This window comes from Bombina bombina, chromosome 6 (assembly GCF_027579735.1).
Source record: "Bombina bombina isolate aBomBom1 chromosome 6, aBomBom1.pri, whole genome shotgun sequence".
In the NCBI taxonomy this organism is placed as follows: Eukaryota; Metazoa; Chordata; class Amphibia; order Anura; family Bombinatoridae; genus Bombina; species Bombina bombina.
This window is the reverse complement of record NC_069504.1, coordinates 27,270,117-27,294,959: the sequence shown is the minus strand read 5'-3', so window position 1 is coordinate 27,294,959 and position 24,843 is coordinate 27,270,117. Positions and strand designations below refer to the sequence as shown.

Genomic DNA, 24,843 nt, shown 5'->3' with positions numbered 1-24,843 from the left:
AACTATTTCCTGGTTAATATTCTTATTGGAAACCACTTTTGGAAGAAAACCAGGTTTGGTACGTAAAATGACCTTATCTGTATGGAACACCAGAGAGGGTGAATTACACTGCAAAGCAGACAATTCAGAAACTCTTCTAGCAGAAGAAATAGCTACCAAAAACAAAACTTTCCAAGATAGTAACTTGATATCTATGGAATGTAGAGGTTCAAACGGAACCCCTTGAAGAACTGAAAGAACTAAATTTAGACTCCATGGAGGAGCCACAGGTCTGTAGACAGGCTTGATTCTGACTAAAGCCTGTACAAACGCCTGAACATCTGGCACTGCTGCCAGACGCTTGTGTAACAAAACGGACAGAGCAGATATCTGTCCTTTTAAGGAACTAGCTGAAAAACCTTTCTCCAATCCTTCTTGGAGAAAAGATAGTAACCTTGGAATCCTAATCTTTCTCCATGAGTAACCCTTGGATTCGCACCAGCAAAGATATTTCCGCCATATCTTATGGTAAATTTTCCTGGTGACAGGCTTTCTAGCCTGGATCAGAGTATCTATAACTGATTCCGAAAACCCACGCTTAGCTAGAATCAAGCGTTCAATCTCCAAGCAGTCAGTTGCAGAGAAACTAGGTTTGGATGTTTGAATGGACCTTGGATTAGAAGGTCCTGCCTCAAAGGTAGCTTCCATGGTGGAACCGATGACATATTCACCAGGTCTGCATACCAAGTCCTGCGCGGCCACGCAGGAGCTATCAGAATTACCGAAGCCTTCTCCTGTTTGATCCTGGCTACTAGCCGGGGGAGAAGAGGAAACGGTGGAAAGACATAATCTAGATTGAACGACCAAGGCGCCACTAAGGCATCTACCAATGTCGCCTTGGGATCCCTGGACCTGGACCCGTAACGTGGAACTTTTGAGTTCTGACGTGACGCCATCAGATCCAGATCTGGAAGGCCCCATAGTTGAGTTAACTGGGCAAAAACCTCTGGGTGAAGTTCCCACTCCCCCGGATGGAAAGTCTGACGACTCAGATAATCCGCTTCCCAGTTGTCCACTCCTGGGATGTGAATTGCTGATAGATGGCAGGAGTGATACTCTGCCCATTTGATGATCTTGGATACCTCCCTCATCGCCAGGGAACTCTTTGTTCCTCCCTGATGATTGATGTAGGCTACAGTCGTCATGTTGTCCGACTGAAATCTGATGAATTTGGCCTCCGCTAGATGTGGCCAGGCCTAGAGCGCATTGAATATCGCTCTCAATTCCAAAATGTTTATCGGGAGAAGAGATTCTTCCCGAGACCATAGACCCTGAGCTTTCAGGGACTCCCAGACCGCACCCCAGCCTTAGAGGCTGGCGTCGGTCGTGACAATGATCCACTCCGGTCTTCGGAAACTCATTCCCTGAGACAGGTGATCCTGAGACAACCACCAGAGGAGTGAGTCTCTGGTTTTCTGGTCCATTTGTATCTGGGGAGACAAATCTGCATAATCCCCATTCCACTGTTTGAGCATGCACAATTGCAGTGGTCTTAAATGAATTCGAGCAAAAGGAACCACGTCCATTGCCGCAACCATTAGTCCTATTACCTCCATGCACTGAGCTACGGAGGGTTGAGGAATGGCATGAAGAACTCGACAAGTGTTCAAAAGTTTTAACTTCCTGACCTCCGTCAGAAAGATCTTCATTTCTACCGAGTATATTACTGTTCCCAGGAAGGGAACCCTTGTGAACGGGGACAGAGAACTCTTTTCTATGTTCACCTTCCACCCGTGAGACCTTAGAAAGGCTAGAACCATGTCCGTATGAGCCTTTGCTTTGTGAAAGGACGACACTTGTATTAAGATGTCTAGGTAAGGTGCTACTGCAATGCCCCTTGGTCTTAACACCGCTAGAAGGGACCCTAACACCTTTGTGAAAATTCTGGGAGCAGTGGCCAATCCGAAGGGAAGGGCTACGAATTGGAAATGCTTGTCCAAAAGGGCGAACCTCAGGAACTGATGGTGATCTTTGTGGATAGGAATATGCAGGTACGCATCCTTTAAGTCCACGGTAGTCATATATTGACCCTCCTGAATCATTGGTAAAATTGTCCGAATGGTTTCCATTTTGAATGATGGAACTCTGAGGAATTTGTTTAGGATTTTTTAAGTCCAGGATTGGCCTGAAAGTTCCTTCCTTTTTGGGAACTACATACAGGTTTGAGTAAAAACCCAGTCCTTGTTCTGCTGTTGGAACTGGGTGTATCACTCCCATTTTTAGAAGGTCTTCTACGCAACGTAAGAATGCCTGTCTCTTTACCTGGTCTAAAGATAAGCGAGACATGTGGAACCTTCCCCTTGGAGGAAGGTCCATGAATTCCAGAAGATACCCCTGAGAGACAATTTCTAACGCCCAGGGGTCCGGAACATCTCTTGCCAAAGCCTGAGCAAAGAGAGAAAGTCTGCCCCCTACTAGATCCGGTCCCGGATCAGGGGCTATCACCACAAACTCTTTACCCTCCCGTGGAGATGCTACTTGTTTAGAGCGGCAAAGAGAATGACTGGGGGGGCGGAGCCTGAGGGGAGCTATATGGACAGCTCTGCTGTGTGCTCTCTTTGCCACTTCCTGTAGGGATTGAGAATATCCCACAAGTAAGGATGAAGCCGTGTACCGGATACACCAATGTAGGAGAAATTAACATATAAGTTACTGTCTCTTTAAAAGTTAAAGTGCAACCTTTTTTTTTTTTTTAAATATTTGACTCACATTTAGAACAAATAAAGTCTTAACCTTTTGTAAATAAAGGTTAACATATAACCAACGTTATCTCTTTAAACGTTAAAGTGCAACCACTTATTTTATGCCGTCAGAAAAGGCTGAATATGTACAGGGGGAACTTGTAGAACTATAAAACCCCCTCTACACCTCAGCTTGACCCAGCTGAGGAGTCAGACAGTCCTTCAACTCAACTGCAGCGCTGTCCTTAAGCGCAAGCACTCAGACATAAATTCCTCCGTTCCTTCCGATAACCAGAAGCGTTAGGAAGGAGGAACTGTCTGCTAAGTGCAATTCTAAGTCTCCTTCTGATAATCTGAGCGCTAGGAAGGAGATGCGCCACTACATTGGCGCTATATGCAAGCTCCGCCACTCGTGTGCGTTACAATAACCATCTCCCGGTCACCATTTGTTTAAGCATAGCCACCGGAAGCAAACTGTTAAACAGAAAAAAACATAATTTATGTAAGAACTTACCTGATAAATTCATTTCTTTCATATTAGCAAGAGTCCATGAGCTAGTGACGTATGGGATATACATTCCTACCAGGAGGGGCAAAGTTTCCCAAACCTCAAAATGCCTATAAATACACCCCTCACCACACCCACAAATCAGTTTAACGAATAGCCAAGAAGTGGGGTGATAAGAAAAAAGTGCGAAAGCATAAAAAACAAGGAATTGGGATAATTGTGCTTTATAAAAAAAAAAACAACACCACCACAAAAAAGGGTGGGCCTCATGGACTCTTGCTAATATGAAAGAAATGAATTTATCAGGTAAGTTCTTACATAAATTATGTTTTCTTTCATGTAATTAGCAAGAGTCCATGAGCTAGTGACGTATGGGATAATGACTACCCAAGATGTGGATCTTCCACGCAAGAGTCACTAGAGAGGGAGGGATAAAATAAAGACAGCCAATTCCGCTGAAAAATAATCCACACCCAAAATAAAGTTTAAATCTTATAATGAAGAAAACTAAAATTATAAGCAGAAGAATCAAACTGAAACAGCTGCCTGAAGTATTTTTTCTACCAAAAACTGCTTCAGAAGAAGAAAACACATCAAAATGGTAGAATTTAGTAAAAGTATGCAAAGAAGACCAAGTTGCCGCTTTGCAAATCTGATCAAACGAAGCTTCATTCCTAAACGCCCAGGAAGTAGAAACTGACCTAGTAGAATGAGCTGTAATCCTTTGAGGCGGAGATTTACCCGACTCGACATAAGCATGATGAATTAAAGATTTCAACCAAGATGCCAAAGAAATGGCAGAGGCCTTCTGACCTTTCCAGAACCGGAAAAGATAACAAATAGACTAGAAGTATTTCGGAAATTCTTAGTAGTTTCAACATAATATTTCAAAGCTCTAACAACATCCAAAGAATGCAATGATCTCTCCTTAGAATTCTTAGGATTAGGACATAATGAAGGAACCACAATTTCTCTACTAATGTTGTTAGAATTCACAACCTTAGGTAAAAATTTAAAAGAAGTTCACAACACCGCCTTATCCTGATGAAAAATCAGAAAAGGAGACTCACAAGAAAAGAGCAGATAATTCAGAAACTCTTCTAGCAGAAGAGATGGCCAAAAGAAACAAAACTTTCCAAGAAAGTAATTTAATGTCCAGTGAATGCATAGGTTCAAACGGAGGAGCTTGAAGAGCCCCCAGAACCAAAATCAAACTCCAAGGAGGAGAAATTGACTTAACAGGTTTTATACGAACCAAAACTTGTATAAAAACAATGAATATCAGGAAGAATAGCAATCCTTCTGTGAAAAAGAACAGAAAGAGCAGAGATTTGTCCTTTCAAGGAACTTGCAGACAAACCTTTATCCAAACCATCCTGAAGAAACTGATAAAATTCTTGGAATTCTAAAAGAATGCCAGGAAAAAAAGATGAGAAAGACACCAAGAAATGTAAGTCTTCCAGACTCGATAATATATCTTCCTAGATACAGATCTACGAGCCTGTAACATAGTATTAATCACAGAGTCAGAGAAACCTTCAATCTCCATACCTTTAAATTTAAGGATTTGAGATCCTGATGGAAAAAAGGACCTTGTGACAGAAGGTCTGGTCTTAACGGAAGAGTCCACGGTTGGCAAGAAGCCATGCGGACAAGATCCGCATACCAAAACCTGTGAGGCCATGCTGGAGCCACCAGCAGAACAAACGAGCAATCCTTCAGAATCTTGGAGATTTACTCTTGGAAGAAGAACTAGAGGCGGAAAGATATAGGCAGGATGATACTTCCAAGGAAGTGACAATGCATCCACTGCTTCCGCCTGAGGATCCCTGGATCTGGACAGATACCTGGGAAGTTTCTTGTGTAGATGAGAAGCCATCAGATCTATTTCTGGAAGTCCCCACATTTGAACAATCTGAAGAAATACCTCTGGGTGAAGAGACCATTCGCCCGGATGTAACGTTTGGCGACAGATAATTCGCTTCCCAATTGTCTATACCTGGGATATGAACCGCAGAGATTAGACAGGAGCTGGATTCCGCCCATACCAGTATTCGAGATACTTCTTCATAGCCAGAGGACTGTGAGTCCCTCCTTGACGATTGATATATGCCACAGTTGTGACATTGTCTGTCTGAAAACAAATGAACAATTCTCTCTTTAGAAGAGGCCATGACTGAAGAGCTCTGAAATTGCACGGAATTCCAAAATATTGATTGGTAATCTCACCTCCTGAGATTTCCCAAACCCCTTGTGCTGTCAGAAACCCCCATACAGCTCCCCAACCTGTCAGACTTGCATCTGTTGAGATCACAGTCTAGGTTGGAAGAAAAAAAGAAGCCCCCTGAACTAAACGATGGTGGTCTGTACCACGTCAGAGGGTGTCGAACAATCGGCTTTAAAGATATTAAATGAGATATCTTTTTATAATCCCGGCACCACTGGTTCAGCATACAGAGCTGAAGAAGTCGCATGTGAAAATGAGCAAAGGGGAACACGTCCAATGCAGCAGTCATAAGGACCTAGAATTTCCATGCATAAGGCTACCAAAGGGAATGATTGAGACTGAAGGTTTCGATAAGCTGAAACCAATTTCAGACGTCTCTAATCCAACAGAAACAGAGTCATGGACACTGAATCTATCCAGAAATCTAAAAAAAGGTTACTCTTGTCTGAGGAATCAAACTTTTTGGTTAATTGATCCTCCAACCATGTTCTTGAAGAAACAACACTCATAAAAAGCTGGAAAGGATCTTTCCATTGAAAATGAGCAAAGGGAATTGAATCCAATGCTGTTAAAACTTCTATGCATATATAGCAACTGAAGGAAATAAGAGACTAAAGGTACCGACAGACGGAACCCAATACAAATTGTCCCTTGTCTGATAGAGACAAAGATAGTGACATAAACCATCTGGAAACCTAAAAAAGGTGACCCTTGCGTGAGGAATCAAGAGCTTTTGAAAAAAAGATCCTCTAACTATGTCCTGAAGAGCAAGTGAAACATATGAGATTCCACATCCACAGGAAATAATCTGAATGAAAACAGAAAAATGAATATGCATTTATTGTATCTAATGAAAACAAATAATGCTATTAATGACCATAAAAAGGCAGAATAGTTTGAATAAAACTCCAAAACCCAGTTCCTAGAAAAAAAAACTGGAAGAAATACCCCAGAAGTTTCCAGGTCTGAGCAGCGCTTGAACCCCATGGGTACCCAGCCATGCTTCAACAGTATCCAAAATATATAGGACAGAAACACACTGAAAGAAAGTGTTAGCCTTACTGGAATAAAATCAAAGAAATTTGGACAGAATAGAACCAAATAAATTTCAAAGAAGTCTTAACCTGCCCCTTACCAGCCAAGCTGGAATACGGCACGTACATCGCAATAATAGGGAGCTGATTTCGAACCCCAATTATAAACATGTTACTTGGGAAAGAACTCAGGAATTCGTTCCTTAATAAGAACAACCAAACAAGTATAAGCTTAAAGTTTAGTCTTAGAACTCAATCTTGAAGCCCATAGTAACAGTTTAAGAAGTGAATCCAAATATAATTGATTATCTTTGGACAAAAGAAATATAGATTTTCTTTTTTTTAAAAAAATCACAAAATTCTTCTAGCTAAAATAGCTAAAGACATAGATTAACCCTCATTTGCGAATATATTCAATAAAATGAAGACACAAATGAAATCATTAGTATGATAGTCCAGTTTAAAGGACCAGTCAAAACAAACAGAGGACTTGCAAAAAGCAAAACAACAAGACAAATGCAACAGCACCTAGTCTAGTAAATGTTGTCCCTTTAACAATGCTAAAATAAATCATAATCTGATACTTGATCTTAAAGTAAACAGAAAAAATGAAGCAATTGCAATATCACAGGACCAAGAAAAGTACCTGAAACTAAATAATTTTCCATAAATAAGATATAACTATATAAAGGAAAATAAATACTATTTTGCTATAAAAACAATAGCATAATTAGTAGGAGTAGAGATAGCTCCAATAAATTGGAGAACCCTCCAAATTAAATTTAACTGCTGACAAAGAATATAGCCTAAAATAAAAGAAAATTCTCAGCCTATTCCATTCCCTAGTATGGGGAATTGGAAAGAAAACCTCTGAAATCACAGAAGAATAAAAAGGCAGAAATAGTGTCAGCTAGTCTTAAAGAACTAGTTACCTTAATATCCATATAATCAACACCTCTTTAACAAAGAACAAATGTACTTTAATAATAAAAAATGTATATAAAAAAGTAGATTTGTTAGTGTCAATATCTGATGAAGAGAATTTCTGAAAGCGAAAAAAACATCATCAGAGAAGGATAAATCAGTATGTTGTTGGTCATTTGAAACTTCAATAATTTAAAAAAGAAGTGAAAAAGACCTAAAAATTGTATTAGAAGGCACGAAGTCAGACAAAGCCTTAATCAGAAAAAATATTTCTTATAAATCTTCTAAATATTTCTTGTACTTAAGAATGGAAATGTATAAAGCATAAATACTAATGGAATCTGCATGTAAAAGTATATTACAAACCATAGCTAAAGATAAACATTTATAACATTTAAAATAAATGAACTTAGCTTTGGTAGAACTGAAACTCAGTTAAGCATTTTTCCAGAAGTGGCTTCTTACTCAGGGACAAACGGAGACATCTTGCAATATGTAATAGAAAAAACAACATATAAAGCAAAATTGATCAAATTCCTTAAATGACAGTTTCAGGAATGGGAAAAAAATGCCAGTGAACAAGCTTCTAGCAACCAGAAGCAATAAATAATGAGACTTAAATAATGTGGAGACAATAGTGACGCCCATATTTTTTTAGCGCCAAAAAAAGACGCCCACATTATTTGGCGCCTAAATGCTTTTGGCGCCAAAAATAACGCCACATCCGGAACGCCGACACTTTTGGCGCAAAAGAACGTAAAAAATGACGCAACTTCCGGCGACACGTATGACGCCGGAAACAGAAAAAAAATTTTGCGCCAAAAAAGTCCGCTCCAAGAATGACGCAATAAAATGAAGCATTTTCAGCCCCCGCGAGCCTAACAGCCCACAGGGAAAAAGTCAAATTTTAAGGTAAGAAAAAATTGATTTAATCATATGCATTATCCCAAATATGAAACTGACTGTCTGAAATAAGGAATGTTGAACATCCTGAGTCAAGGCAAATAAATGTTTGAATACATATATTTAGAACTTTATAAAAAAGTGCCCAACCATAGCTTAGAGTGTCACAGAAAATAAGACTTACCTACCCCAGGACACTCATCTACATGTTGTAGAAAGCCAAACCAGTACTGAAACGAGAATCAGCAGAGGTAATGGTATATATAAGAGTATATTGTCGATCTGAAAAGGGAGGTAAGAGATGAATCTCTACGACCGATAACAGAGAACCTATGAAATAGACCCCGTAGAAGGAGATCACTGCATTCAAAATAGGCAATACTCTCCTCACATCCCTCTGACATTCACTGCACGCTGAGAGGAAAACCGGGCTCCAACCTGCTGCGGAGCGCATATCAACGTAGAATCTAGCACAAACTTACTTCACCACCTCCATAGGAGGCAAAGTTTGTAAAACTGATTTGTGGGTGTGGTGAGGGGTGTATTTATAGGCATTTTAAGGTTTGGAAAACTTTGCCCCTCCTGGTAGGAATGTATATCCCATACGTCACTAGCTCATGGACTCTTGCTAATTACATGAAAGAAAACACCCTCATCACACTGAGCTTGCCAAACAGCTTATCAGAGTAAAATAATCCCAATATGAGATCTCCCTGTCCCCACCGGGAGAAAACAGTTAAACAGAAGCAAACCCCTTCACACTGAGGTTGCCAAACAGCTCATCAGAGTTAATCTAAATATGTTATCTCCCGGTCGGCATTCTAAGTACAGGCACCGGGAGCAAAAGAAAGACTGAGCAGCTTCATTGTCCGTCGGCTACCCTTAATAGAGAACCCATTGAGCTTGCACTTGTCTTGTTTTCCTCTCAATATGTAATCTCCCGGTCGGCTATTATCAGATATGAGACCGCCGAGAGATGAGTCACAAGTCCAGTGTCTCCTAACTGCCATATTGTCCCCCAATATACAAGGAGAATCTAACCCAAGTTCAATGAGGTCTGACAAAAATAATAAAGTGCCCCAAACCTTTTTCTGTGTTCCTTACATCTCCAGAAAAAAAGTCAGCACTTACCCCATCTTCTGCGTGGCAGCAAGGCAGTTACCAGGTTTAGGAGGTCCTCTCCCTCCCATGGCCCTGTAAATAAACAAAAATCCTGAGTAAAATCCCTCAGTTTTTCAGGGTTAGGGCAGCATCAGAATATGGGAGGCACAGTGAGAATTATGTCCCACAAGTTCCCATTGCTCTAAAGCAACCAAAGCTCTACTGAAAAGACTGATATGGACTACGGCTACACCCTAGAACAAGGCAGCACAATCTTACACTACTTTAAAATAATAAACTCTTGATTGAAGAATCTATACTAACACCTCACTTTACCTCTTCCTATCACTAACGCAGGCAAAGAGAATGACTGGAGAGGGAGGGAAGGGAGGAGCTATTTAACAGCTCTGCTGTGGTGCTCTTTGCCACCTCCTGCTGACCAGGAGGTGAATATCCCATTAGTAATTAAGATGATCCGTGGACTCAGTGTCTTAAAAAAAAGAAAAGGAATTTCCGGTTCACACCAAGAGAGATAAGCACGCCACACCTTGTGGTAAATACGTCTAGTAACTGGTTTACGGGCCTGAATCAAGGTATCTTCACAGCACATTCTATGCCTACCTTCTAGTAGTCGAGGCAAAGAATTACAGGTAAAGTGGGAGGGATACTTATAGCTTTGGCTGGGGTGTCTTTGCCTCCTCCTGATGGCCAGGTGTTGTATTCCCAACAGTAATGAATGAATGTGTGGACTAACTGCCATTAGAAAGAAATTAGTTTTTCTTTTTTTCATAAATACAAGACATTTCTATGAATGCATTTTACACTATGAGTGGCTGATTGTTAAGCAAGATTATTCTGTGAAGCAGTTGAATAAACAGCCATATGGTAATCAATATAAAAATCAGACTCTTAGAATCTCTTGCTACTAACACACGAAGATTTATTACCTCTTCGTTACCTGTTAAATCTGTCGCATTATGGTGTATCTGTGGCAAATTATATCTAAACATACACCAAGATGTTCAGCTGAAACTTGCCTGTAACACTACGTATATCTAATAATAAATAAGTATGGTCACATAACGTTGTCGTACCTGCCCCCACTGTACCCAGTTTTAACTCACACCTCCCTGCCCTTCCCACCCACCACTCAACATTACCTGGTGAACAACCGGAACAAGTCATCCACAGTGTCTGGGTGATTCTGCAATCCTCTCTGGTGCTCCAAGAGCTGAAAGGTGGGTACACAGAGTGCCTGCAAAGACAATATACACTTCATTGAAATAAAAAGATAAAACATAGTAGTGTCTGCAATGGTATAATTGCGATTTTTCTTTATCAAATGTAAAGCTATGCAAGATCTGGCTACAGTACCACTGGGCGCTAACGCAGATTTATGGATATCAGGAGCCTTCTGCACTAGGGAACTGTGCCCCTGACCTACCACTGGGAACTAATGCTGACCTATGTATAGAAGCCTTCTGCACTGATGGACAGTGCCCATGCCCTACCACTGGGGACTAATGCGACCTATGGATACCAGAAGCCTTCTGCACTGGGGGACTGTGCCCCTGACCTACTACTGGGGACTAATGCTGACCTATGTATACCAGAAGCCTTCTGCACTAGGGGACTGTGCCTCTGACCTACCACTGGGGACTAATGCTGACCTATGTATACCAGAAGCCTACAGCACAGAGACTGTGCCCCTGGCCTACCACTGGGGACTAATGCTGTCCTATGTATACCAGAATCCTACAGCACAGAGACTGTGCCCCTGGCCTACCACTGAGGACTAATGCTGACACATGTATAACAGAAGCCTTCTGGACTGTGCCCCTGATCTACCACTGGGGAGTAATGCTGACCTATGGATACCAGAAGCCTACAGCACTGAGGGACAGTGACCATGCCCCACCACTGGGGACTAATGCTGACCTATGGATACCAGAAGCCTTCTGGACAGTGACCATGCCCTACCACTGGGAACAAATGCTGACCTATCGATACCAGAAGCCTTCTGCACTGGGGGACTGCGCCCCTGACCTACCACTGGGGACTAATGCTGACCTATGTATACCAGAAGCCTTCTGCACTGGTGGACTGTGCCCCTGACCTACCACTGGGGACTAATGCTGACCTATGTATACCAAAAGCATTCTGCACTGAGGGACAGTGACCATGCCCTACCACTGGTGAATAACGCTGACCTATGGATACCAGAAGCCTTCTGCACTGGGGGACTGTGCCCCTGACCTACCACTGGGGACTAATGCTGACCTATTTATACCAAAAGCATTCTGCACTGAGGGACAGTGACCATGCCCTACCACTGGTGACTAACGCTGACCTATGGATACCAGAAGCCTTCTGCACTGGGGGACTGTGCCCCTGACCTACCACTGGGGACTAATGCTGACCTATGGATACCAGAAGCCTTCTGCACTGGTGGACTGTGCCCCTGATCTACCAGTGGGGACTAATGTTGACCTATGGATACCAGAACCCTAAAGCACAGTGACTGTGCCCCTGACCTACCACTGGGGACTAATGCTGCCCTATGTATAACAGAAGCCTTCTGCACTGAGGGACAGTGGCCATGATCTACCACTGGTGACTAATGCTGACCTATGGATACCAGAAGCCTTCTGCACTGAGGGACTGTGCCCCTGACCTATCGATACCAGAAGCCTTCTGCACAGAGAACTACCTACCACTGGGGACTAATGCTGACCTATGTATACCAGAAGCCTTCTGCACTGAGGGACAGTGACCATGCCCCACCACTGGGGACTAATGCTGACCTATGGATACCAGAAGCCTTCTGTACTGGGGGACTGTGCCCCTGACCTACCACTTGGAACTAATGCTGACCTATCGTTACCAGAAGCCTTCTGCACTGGGGGACTGTGCCCCTGACCTACCACTTGGAACTAATGCTGACCTATCATTACCAGAAGCCTTCTGCACTGGAGGACTGTGCCCCTGACCTACCACTGGGGACTAATGCTGACCTATGTATACCAGAAGCCTTATGCACTGGGGCACGGTGCCCCTGACCTACCACTGGGGACTAATGCTGACCTATGTATACCAAAAGCATTCTGCACTGAGAGACAGTGACCATGCCCTACCACTGTGGACTAATGCTGACCTATGTATACCAGAAGCCTTCTGCACTGAGGGACAGTGACCATGCCCTACCACTGTGGACTAATGCTGACCTGTGTATATACCAGAATCCTTCTGCACTGGGGGACTGTGCCCTTGACCTACCACTGGGGACTAATGCTGACCTGTGTATACCAGAAGCCTTCTACACTGAGGGACAGTGACCATGTCCTACCACTGGGGACTAATGCTGACCTGTGTATACCAGAATCCTTCTGCACTGGGGGACTATGCCCCTAAACCATCACTGGGGACTAATGCTGACCTATCTATACCAGAAGCCTTCTGTACTGAGGGATTATGCCCCTGACCTACCACTGGGGACTAATGCTGACCTATGTATACCAGAAGCTTTCTGTACTAGCGGACTGTGCCCCTGACCTACGACTGGGGACCAATGCTGACTTATGTATACCAGAAGCCTTCTGTACTGGGGGGACTGTGCCCCTGACCTACGACTGGGGACTAATGCTGGCCTATGTATACCAGAAGCATTTTGCACTGAGTGACTATGCCCCTGACTTACCACTGGGGACTAATGCTGACCTATGTATACCAGAAGCCTTCTGCACAGAGACTGTGCCCTTGACCTACCATTGGGGACTAATGCTGACATATGGATACCTGCACTAAGACAATACCCCTGACCTGTTAATGACCACAAATGATCATCTATAGACAATGTTTGCTGACATAAAAAAAAAAAAAACCCTTCTGATCTGGGCTTTAGTATCAAATAGTGTCGCTAAAAACAAAAGCAGATTTCAGATTAGATGAAGCTTAGTCATCACTCACCTGCAGCATATCGAGCAGACCTTGCTGACAGCCCTCCTCCATGCCATACTCATCCACCAGGATACTGCCCAGGTACAGGAAGCACGAATGTTGATGAACTTGGTACACACCGACCATCTAGAGCAGACAAGAAAGCTGCGCACTGAAAATACAACCCCACAGTAAGACAGACACCGAAACATCCCTCCACCAAAAGAGACCAGAGCCGGCATTTTTACTGAAGATTACTCAACCACAGGATTAGGGGCTTGGCAGGGTTTAAGTACTATTATTGAGGGATGCAGTACTATATAGAGTACTACAATTACTGGTACATCACGTGTATGCACTCTCTACCACTGAATTTTTATACAGAATCTCAAAAATGTGCATCATTAACAAAATAACTAATCTTGTGTGTGCGACAACACAGTGGTTTGGAAGCAGATGATAAACTCTCACCCAATCTAGTCACTCGTGGTGACAAACACAGATATCCTATGGATACAACACAAGTAATTAACTCTTCAAAACAAATTATGCTTACCTGATAATTCTTTTCTTTTGATGGAGAGTCCACAGCTGCATTCATTACTTTTGGGAATTAAGAACCTGGCCACCAGGAGGAGGCACTAGCTCATGGACTCTTGCTAATTACATGAAAGAAATTAACCCTTTATGCAAGCTAGTAAAAACCTCTGATAACACTAGGATTGCTGCTTACCCTTCCCCTAATAGGGACACTGTCAGTCTTTCTGAGTTAACACAGCCTCTGCAGAAAATATGACTGAACATACCTCATTGCTGTATAGGAAGAAACTGTTCCTCACACTGAAGTTTTCCTGTACTCCTCAGCTTCTGTGGGAACAGCAGTGGACCTTAGTTACAAATGCTAAGATCATAATCCTCCAGGCAGAAAACTTCCTCTATGTCCTGCCTGAGAGTAAATAGTATAACACCGGTACCATTTAAAAATAACACACTCTTGATTATAGATAAAATAAAACTAAGTTTAACACCTCTTCTCTTTACTCTTCCTGCTTAGAGCCAGCAAAGAGAATGACTGGGGGGTGGAGTTAAGGGGAGAGCTATATAGACAGCTCTGCTGTGGTGCTCTCTTTGCTATTTCCTGTCAGGAAGGACAATATCCCACAAGTTAGGATGAATCCGTGGACTCGGTACATCATGCAAAAGAAAGTAGCCGTAGCTTTCTTACCCTTACGCTTCCAAGAAAAAACAAAGAAGAAGACTGGCGAAAATCCTTAGTCGCCTGCAAATAATATTTCAAAGCACGAACCACATCCAGGTTGTGCAACAAACGCTCCTCATGAGAAGTAGGATTAGCACACAAAGAAGGAACAACAATCTCTTGATTAATAATGAAGAAAACCCAAGGCAGTACGCAGAACTACCTTATCAGAGTGAAAAACAAGAAGAGGCGATTCATACTGTAAGGCTGAAAGCTCCGAAACTCTTTGAGCCGAAGAAATAGCCACCAGAGACAAAACCTTCCAAGATAACATATTAATATCCAAAGAATGCATAGATTCAAACGGAGCCTGTTAAAGGACTGGAAAGCAGAAATTTGACCCTTCAGGGTACTAGCAGATAAACCTCTCTCCAAACCCTCCTGGAGAAAAGACAAAATCCTAGGAATCCCAACTACTCCACGGGTAGCCTTTGGATTCACACCAATACAAATATTTATGCCAAATCTTATAATAAATCTTCCTAGTCACATGCTTACGAGCCTGAATCATAGTCTCAATGACTGACTCAGAAAAACCACCAAGCGTTCACTCTCCAAGCAGTCAGCTTCAGAGAAACTAGATTTGAATTAAGGAAGGGACCCTGCAGAAGGTGGTCATTCCTTAATGGAAGACGCCAAGGTGGAAGAGAAGACATCTCTACCAGATCTGCAAACTAGATTCAGCGAGGCCACGTCGGAGCAATGAGAATCACTGATGCCCTCTCTTGTCTGACCCGAGCAATAACCAGAGGAAGAAGAGCAAACGGAGGGAACACATATGCCAGACTGAAAGCCTAAGGAACTGCCAGAGCATCTATCAGAACAGCCTGAGGTTCCTTTGATCTCAACCCGTACCTCGGGAGCTTGGCATTCTGACGAAATGCCATGAGATCCAACTCCGGCTGCCCCAACTGAGAATCAAGCTGGAAAATACCTCTGGATGAAGTTCCCACTCCCCCGAACCTGATAAACTGGGTTGAAGCTAGTTGAAGCCAGGCTAAAAAGAGCATTGAAAATTGCTCTCAGTTCCAAAACATTTATTGGAAAAACCAACTCCTCCCGAGTCCATAGACCCTGAGCCCTTAATAAACCCCAGACAGCACCCCAGCCCAGAAAACTGTCACCCGTGATTACAATCACCCAGGCAGGTCTGCGAAAGCAAGTTCCCTGTGAGAGAAGATCCGGAGACAACCATGGAAGAGAATCTCTGGACATCTGATCTAGAATAATCTTTGGAGATAGATCAACTGCCTGAGCAAGCATAACTGCAGAGGTCTGAGATGGAACCGAGCAAACAGAATGATGTCCATGACTGAAACCATCAGACCAATAACCTCCATGCACTGAGCCACTGACGGCCGAGGAAGGGACTGTAGAGCAAGACACGTATTGAAAATCTTGAAAAAATGTTTTTCTGGCTTCTGTCAGAAAAATCATCTCTAGAGAATATATATAATGGTCCACAAAAATACCACTCTTGTATACGGAATTAAGGAACTTTTTCCTAAATTCACCTTCCAACCGTGGGAGCGCAGAAAAGACAACAACTCTGTGTGGGAGTTTGCTAGTTGAAAAGATGGAGCCTGAACTAGAATGTAATCCAGATAAGGAGCCACTGCAACACCCTTCAATCGAAGCACCGTCAACAATGCTCCCACGACCTTTGAAAAAATTCTGGGAGCTGTTGCCAGACTAAAAGGAAGTGCTACAAGAAATGCAAATCTTAGGAACCTGCAATGATCCCTGTGAATGGGAATATGAAGATACGCATCCTTTAGATCCACTGTGGTCGTGAACTGACCTTCCTGAACCAAAGGAAGAATGGAACGAATAGTTTCCATCTTGAAAGACTGAACCCTGAGAAACTTGTTTAATACTCTTGAGATCTAAAATAGGTCTGAAAGTTCCCTCCTTTTGGGAATGACGAAGAGATTGGAATAAAAACCCAGACCCTGTTCCTGAACCGGAACAGGAACTTTCACTCCCATGTCGGAAACATTCTGAACACAACGTAAGAACGCCTCTCCTTTTATCTGGTTTACAGAAAACCTGGAGAGAAGAAACCTGCCTCTGGGATGAAAATTCTTGAACTCTAGTTTGTAACCCTGGGACACTATCTACCACCCAGGGATCCTAAACATCTTGAACCCAAGCTTGAGCGAAGAAAGAGTCTGCCCCCCACAAGAGCCATTCCCATATCGGTGGCAGACCTTACATGCTGATTGAGTCAACAACAGGCTTCCTGGACTGCTTCCCCTTATTCCAAGACCGATTTGACTTCCAAGATGGCTTGGACTGTTCCTGCTTGGAGGAAAAAGAGAAATATTAACCAGAGAAGTTACGAAAGGAACGAAAATTACTCTGCCGACCCTTCTGTTTATTTCTTTTATCCTGAGGAAGAGAATGCCCCTTGCCTCCCGTAATATCAGAAATAATCTCAGCCAAACATGGCCCAAACAAGGTCTTACCCTTGTAAGGAATAGACAAAAGCTTAGATGAGGACACATCCGCAGACCAGGATGCAAGCTAAAATGGTAAAACCAGAAATTTTAGCTCCTAACTTGATGACCTGTAGAGAAGCATCTGCAATAAAGGAATTAGCCAACTTCAAAGCCTTGATTCTATCTTGAATGTCTTCAACTGAATAGAATCAGACAATGCATCAAACTAACATGCCGTCACACTAGTAACCGTAGCAATACATGCAGCCGGTTGCCATTGATACCCTTGGTGAACATAAATCTTTTTAAGCAAAGCTTTCAACTTCTTATCTATAGAATCTTTAAAGGAACAGCTGTCCTCAATATAAATAGTGGTCCTCTTGGTCAGAGTGGAAACTGCTCCCTCTACCTTAGGAACCATCTGCCAAGATTCCTTAAAGGGACACTCAGGTCAAATAAAATGTTCATGATTCAGATACAACATGTAATTTTAAACAACTTTCCAATTTACTTCCATTAAAAAAAAAATGTGCACAGTATTTTATATTTACACTTTTTGTGTCACCAGCTCCTAACGAGCATGTGCAAGAATTCACAAACTATACGTATATGCATTTGTGATTGGCTGATTGCTATCACATGATACAGGGGGAGTGGAAATATACATAACTGAAATTTGTTATAAAAAAAAATCTACAACTCATTTGAAATTTAGAGTAAATGCTATTGTATTGTCTTGTTATCTTGCATTTGTTGATTATGCAAATCTACTGTGTTTATTGGTTCTTTTATAGAATCAACAATAGGAAATGTCTTCCTAAAAATATCTGAAACACGATCTGGTATTGGAAAAACTTCCACTGAGGAAGGGACATCAAAAAACTTAAGCTTAGTAGATTTCTTAGGAATAACAATGATTAACGCCTCAGTCATTAAAAGGTAGCCAAAACCTCCTTGAGTAACAAACGGAGGTGCTCCAGCTTAAACCTAAAGGAAACAACCTCAGGTTCAGAAGAAAGATTTACACTATCAGAATCCGAGATCTCACCCTCAGATGCAACTGAAGTATCTTCCTCCTCAGACTTATGAGAAGAAACACAAGACACAATTGCAACAGAATAAGAAACCTTATACTTCCTCTTGTGCTTCCCCTGCAACATAGGAAAAGCAGACAAAGCCTCAGATACTGTTAAGGATATATGGGTAGCCATATCCTGCAAGGAAAAAACAACCTGAGACAAAACACAGGGCACTGCAGAAGATTGGGACGTATGAGGAGAAAGCTGCGGATTAACCTGAACAACATCCGCCCTAGGCAATGAAGGCTCAGAATTAAAAAGTCTATCCTTGTAATGTAATATTCTCTCAATACAAGAGGGACAAAATGGGATAGGAGGCTCAACATTAGTATTTAAACATAGAGAACAAGCAACAGCTTGCAGGGCCTCTTGGTCCATCTTATTCCAAAGGAAAAAACCTTAATCAATAAATTCAAATCAGAATTTTAATGAAACAAAAAATCGTTACTGTCCCTTTAAATTTCAAACAAATTTTACATTTTCTCCTTCAAAATCCTTAAATAAACTGCACAAATTTTGCAGCAACAATTTTTCACAAAATGAATGCAAAAAGAGAAACAAACGTTATAGTCCCTGAAATTCAGACAGAAACTTAAATATAAACAGAGCAACAGCCCCCCAAAAAACAACAGGCAACCTCCACACCTCAGCAAAAGCTCTGCTCTGCTGCGATGCCTACCTGACCTCGAGGCTGCCAGAAACAAAGTCAGAAAATGATCCGGACCCCCACACAGCCGCACCAGAGAGAATGCTGAAACACCTCTGAGGAGCTATGCAACAGAGCTGCAACATCCAGGAACAACAGGAAACAGCTAAAAGGGTGCCAAAAAAACGCCCTTGCTATCTCAGATAAGCACGCCTATTGTGGGTGTGGCCTAATAAACCTCCCGGTAGCCATTAATACACAAACAAAAAACATGTACACCAAAGTGAAAACATAATAAACTGAACCAAATATCCTCAGTGCCTGCAAAACTGCCATACAATAAACCGTTAACCTAGAAGGCTGACTGTATATTTAGACAGAACTAACTGTCAAAATGCCAAATTCTCCTATATCAAAACAGGGAAAGAAATAGGCACTTACCTCAAAAATCTGTCCAGCAGCAGGACAGCTCACTTGGTATGAGAGGGGCTTCCTACCTCACAAGGACCTGTGGAAAAAAGAAAAGGCTGAGTAAACTTACTCAAAACTTTCAACCAAGGGCAGCATAAAATTACTTGGGAGGCACAGTGGCGATTACAAGTTCCCAAATGCTTAAAAGCCACCACTTGCTCTACTTTAGAGACTGACATGGACTACAGCTAAACCCCAAAGAAAACCAGAGCAAACTTGCTCTGCTTAAAAAAATAAACTCTTGGTTGAAGAATCAGACACCTAACTTTACTCCTCCTTGCAACTGATACAAAGAATGACTGGGGATTGTGGGTAGGGGGGGGAGTGGTATTTAACAGCTTTTGCCGTGGTATTCTTTGCCACCACCTGCTGGTCAGGAGTGATATTCCCAACAGTAATTAAGATGATCCGTGGACTCACCGTGTCATTAGAAAGAAAAAGGGGGAATCATAACCTCCACAAGGTCCCCCAAGAAAAAGAAGCGACACCCAGAACCCGAGGTGGAGCAATCCTAGACCCTCTGCTTGTAAGCTTAGGGAGCTAGCTAGATATTACGTCCACCTAGATCCTGTTGATGACAACATCTCTCAGAACCCACTCCCAGCCGGGTCAGCCCCAGTAACGGCAGGTCTGAAACAGGGGAACAGAAGAACCCCAAAACCAGCTCAAAAACGAGCAGAAGAATGGCCACAGCCAATCCAACAGAGCACAGATGAAACCAGACTCCTTAGAACAGACAAGACAGTAGACCGAAAGGATCTAGCAAAAAGGTCCAACTTAGTCTTGTCACAGAGCCAGCAAGTCTCCAAATGGAACGTAACAACCCAGAGAAGACTATACCTCTCAGCTAGGGAAACTCACAGGTCCCATCTCCTGATCCAGGAGAAACCTTACGAAAGAGACCATATCTCCATAAAAAGGAGACTAAGACCAAGAAGGGAAAAGGGCTAAAAGGCAGCACACACCTTCCACAAGTCACGAAGCCACAGGTTAAAGGAGTGATCAATCCCCAACTCAGAAGCCCTGAGAAAGTGATTCCCCTAAAACTAGCCTGCTAACACTCAACCAATGTGCAAAAGTAGCAGCAGTGACACTGCAAGTCCATTTGCCTGCAGAGCAGTGAATTCAATGGATACTACAGCAAGCTGATCAAGGGAAACCGCCTAAGTTGCAAACAAGCCCAATGAGCAATGACAATCAGAAAACCTCGCCAAACAAGACCAGGTCAAATAATAAGAGTAAAAAGACATAGCCCAAGTTTCCAGGAACTGGGGAACCCCAAACCAACCCTGGAGCCTATAGGTCCGGTAACAACCCACAACAGGATCCACAAGGGAAAATGCTGAATGAAGACCCTTATGTCAAGTTAGTTCCGCAAGGTGGTAGCCTCTCTGGAAAACATTAATACAGTACATTCACAAAGAAAGAAAATGAAACAAACTTACCGGATTCTACACCGTGGAACAGGAACACGGCCCTTCAAGTGTGACGGATAGTAGCATCGCCTCCGCCATGGACTTGAGAGAAGAAAGCAGGCAGCATAGCAAAGTTTGACAACGCTGATTGCTTGAGGAGCTGTTAACATGAGTCGGGATGGTGTCGCAGAAAGACTCTTCCTGCATCTCCGGACTCTAACTTTCATCCAAGCCCTCACTGAGAGACTGACAGGATTACTTAAAACTCCTGTCCCATGTCGAAGAGTACTACCCTCCATAAGAGACAAAATACATTCTGACACTTCTCTGCCAACCTCCAGGGACGAAAGGCAAGGAATGACTTGGGGATGAGGGGAGTGGGAGGAGTATTTTAGCCTTTGGCTGGGGTGTCTTTGCCTCCTCCTGGTGGCCACGTTCTTATTTCCCAAAAGTAATGAATGCAGCTGTGGATTCGTTCCATTTAAAAAGAAAACAGAATTTATGCTTACCTGATAAATTACTTTCTCCAACGGTGTGTCCGGTCCACGGCGTCATCCTTACTTGTGGGAATATCTCTTCCCCAACAGGAAATGGCAAAGAGCCCAGCAAAAGCTGTCCATATAGTCCCTCCTAGGCTCCGCCCACCCCAGTCATTCGACCGACTGACAGGAGGAAAAAAACAGGAGAAACTATAGGGTGCCGTGGTGACTGTAGTTAGAGAAAATAATTCATCAAACCTGATTCAAAAAACCAGGGCGGGCCGTGGACCGGACACACCGTTGGAGAAAGTAATTTATCAGGTAAGCATAAATTCTGTTTTCTCCAACATTGGTGTGTCCGGTCCACGGCATCATCCTTACTTGTGGGAACCAATACCAAAGCTTTAGGACACGGATGAAGGGAGGGAGCAAATCAGGTTACCTAAACAGAAGGCACCACGGCTTGCAAAACCTTTCTCCCAAAAATAGCCTCCGAAGAAGCAAAAGTATCAAATTTGTAAAATTTGGCAAAAGTGTGCAGGGAAGACCAAGTCGCTGCCTTACATATCTGATCAACAGAAGCCTCGTTCTTGAAGGCCCATGTGGAAGCCACAGCCCTAGTAGAGTGAGCTGTGATTCTTTCAGGAGGCTGCCGTCCGGCAGTCTCGTAAGCCAATCGGATGATGCTTTTAAGCCAAAAGGAAAGAGGTAGAAGTCGCTTTTTGACCTCTCCTTTTACCAGAATAGACGACAAACAGAGAAGATGTTTGTCTGAACTCTTTTGTAGCTTCTAAATAGAATTTTAGAGCACGGACTACATCTAAATTGTGTAACAAACGTTCCTTCTTTGAAACTGGATTCGGACACAAAGAAGGTACAACTATCTCCTGGTTAATATTTTTGTTGGAAACAACCTTTGGAAGAAAACCAGGCTTAGTACGCAAAACAACCTTATCTGAATGGAACACCAGATAGGGCGGAGTACACTGCAGAGCAGATAACTCAGAAACTCTTCTAGCAGAAGAAAAAGCAACCAAAAACAAAACTTTCCAAGATAACAACTTAATATCTATGGAATGTAAAGGTTCAAACGGAACCCCTTGGAGAACTGAAAGAACTAGATTTAGACTCCAGGGAGGAGTCAAAGGTCTGTAAACAGGCTTGATCCTAACCAAATGCTTGAACATCTGGCACAGCTGCCAGTCGTTTGTGCAACAAGACAGATAAAGCAGAAATCTGTCCCTTTAGAGAACTCGCTGATAATCCTTTATCCAAACCTTCTTGGAGAAAAGAAAGGATCCTAGGAATTTTGATCTTACTCCATGAGAATCCCTTGGATTCACACCAACAGATATATCTTTTCCATATCTTATGGTAAAATTTTCTAGTTACAGGTTTTCTGGCTTGTACCAGAGTATCTATTACAGAATCCGAAAACCCACGCTTAGATAAAATCAAGCGTTCAATTTCCAAGCCGTCAGCTGGAGGGAAACTAGATTTGGATGTTCGAATGGACCTTGTACTAGAAGATCCTGTCTCAAAGGTAGCTTCCATGGTGGAGCCGATGACATATTCACCAGGTCTGCATACCAAGTCCTGCGTGGCCACGCAGGAGCTATCAAGATCACCGAGGCCCTCTCCTGCTTGATCCTGGCTACCAGCCTGGGAATGAGAGGAAACGGTGGAAACACATAAGCTAGGTTGAAGGTCCAAGGCGCTACTAATGCATCCACTAGAGTCGCCTTGGGATCCCTGGATCTGGACCCGTAGCAAGGAACCTTGAAGTTCTGACGAGACGCCATCAGATCCATGTCTGGAATGCCCCATAATTGAGTCAACTGGGCAAATATCTCCGGGTGGAGTTCCCACTCCCCCGGATGGAATGTATGACAATTCAGATAATCCGCCTCCCAGTTTTCCACTCATGGGATGTGGATCGCAGATAGGTGGCAGGAGTGATCCTCCGCCCATTTTATGATTTTGGTCACTTCTCTCATCGCCAGGGAACTCCTTGTTCCCCCCTGATGGTTGATGTAAGCAACAGTCGTCATGTTGTCTGATTGGAATCTTATGAATCTGGCCCTTGTGTGAGCCTTTGCCTTTGAAAGAGACGACGCTTGTATCAGAATGTCGTCCAAGTAAGGTACTACTGCAATGCCCCTTGGTCTTAGAACCGCTAGAAGGGACCCGAGTACCTTTGTGAAAATCCTTGGAGCAGTGGCTAACCCGAATGGGAGGGCCACAAACTGGTAATGTTTGTCCAGAAAGGCGAACCTTAGGAACTGATGATGATCTTTGTGGATAGGAATATGTAGATACGCATCCTTTAGATCCACGGTAGTCATAAATTGACCCTCCTGGATTGTAGGTAGAATCGTTCGAATGGTTTCCATTTTGAACGATGGTACTCTGAGAAATTTGTTTAGGATCTTTAAATCCAGAATTGGTCTGAAAGTTCCCTCTTTTTTGGGAACTACGAACAGATTTGAGTAAAATCCCATTCCTTGTTCCGCCGTTGGAACTGGGTGTATCACTCCCATCTTTAACAGGTCTTCTACACAATGTAAGAATCAAGAGAGAAAACAAGAGGGCGACCCCTAGTGCAAATCAATGTGGAACCAGTGATGAATATCTGTTGCAGCTTGCGAATGGATACTCACAGAAAGTATTGCACCCTATAGTGCAAATTAAGCATACTAGGAATAATATGGTGTCCTAGTGCACAAATCCGCCCAAAAGCACTGTCGTGATGAGAGGTGAACTTCAAATATATCAGGTTGATGAAAAAACAGAGAACTCCAGTATCGATAAAAAAGTTTAATTAAAAAAATACACAGATCTACAATGACATCTGTAGTATTTTTACTACAGATGTCATTGTAGATCTGTGTATTTTTTTAATTAAACTTTTTTATCGATACTGGAGTTCTCTGTTTTTTCATCAACCTGATATATTTGAAGTTCACCTCTCATCACGACAGTGCTTTTGGGCGGATTTGTGCACTAGGACACCATATTATTCCTAGTATGCTTCATTTGCACTATAGGGTGCAATACTTTCTGTGAGTATCCATTCGCAAGCTGCAACAGATATTCATCACTGGTTCCACATTGATTTGCACTAGGGGTCGCCCTCTTGTTTTCTCTCTTGATTTCCAGATTACAGATATCCTTTCTGCGTTTGGGAGGAGCAGCCCTCAGCAAAGTGCACAGTTAGCTGGGACACTGTGAAGTTCCCAGAACGTTCACCTAGGCACTATCTCTGCCTTCACACATTGTGAGTATGCTTACTTTTGCATTATTCCTTTTATAAAAATTGGCTACACTAGGAGGCGCCCTTTTTTTCTGCTCTGTTTCTTCACAATGTAAGAATGCCTGTCTCTTTATTTGGTTTGAGGATAAGTGAGACATGTGGAACCTTCCCCTTGGGGGTAGTTCCTTGAATTCCAGAAGATAACCCTGAGAAACTATTTCTAGTGCCCAGGGATCCTGAACATCTCTTGCCCAAGCCTGAGCAAAGAGAGAGTCTGCCCCCTACTAGATCCGGTCCCGGATCGGGGGCTACTCCTTCATGCTGTCTTGTTAGCAGCAGCAGGCTTCTTGGCCTGCTTACCCTTGTTCCAGCCTTGTATCGGTTTCCAGGCTGGTTTGGTTTGTGAAGCATTACCCTCTTGTTTAGAAGATGCGGAGTTGGAAGCCTG

General features: G+C 42.9%; 1 protein-coding gene across 4 annotated transcripts in view; it reads right to left on the bottom strand.

Moving 5' to 3' along the window:
- The window catches only part of TNPO3 (transportin 3), a 403,460-nt gene that overhangs the window by 68,505 nt on the left and 310,112 nt on the right, over positions 1–24,843 (bottom strand). For all 4 annotated transcript variants that reach the window (XM_053716333.1, XM_053716334.1, XM_053716336.1 and 1 more), the window contains exons 17-18: positions 13,384–13,500; positions 10,578–10,672 (exon numbers count right to left, since the gene is read on the bottom strand). In XM_053716333.1, coding sequence (XP_053572308.1) covers positions 10,578–10,672; positions 13,384–13,500 — 212 coding nt within the window. The remainder of the gene's footprint in view (positions 1–10,577; positions 10,673–13,383; positions 13,501–24,843) is intronic.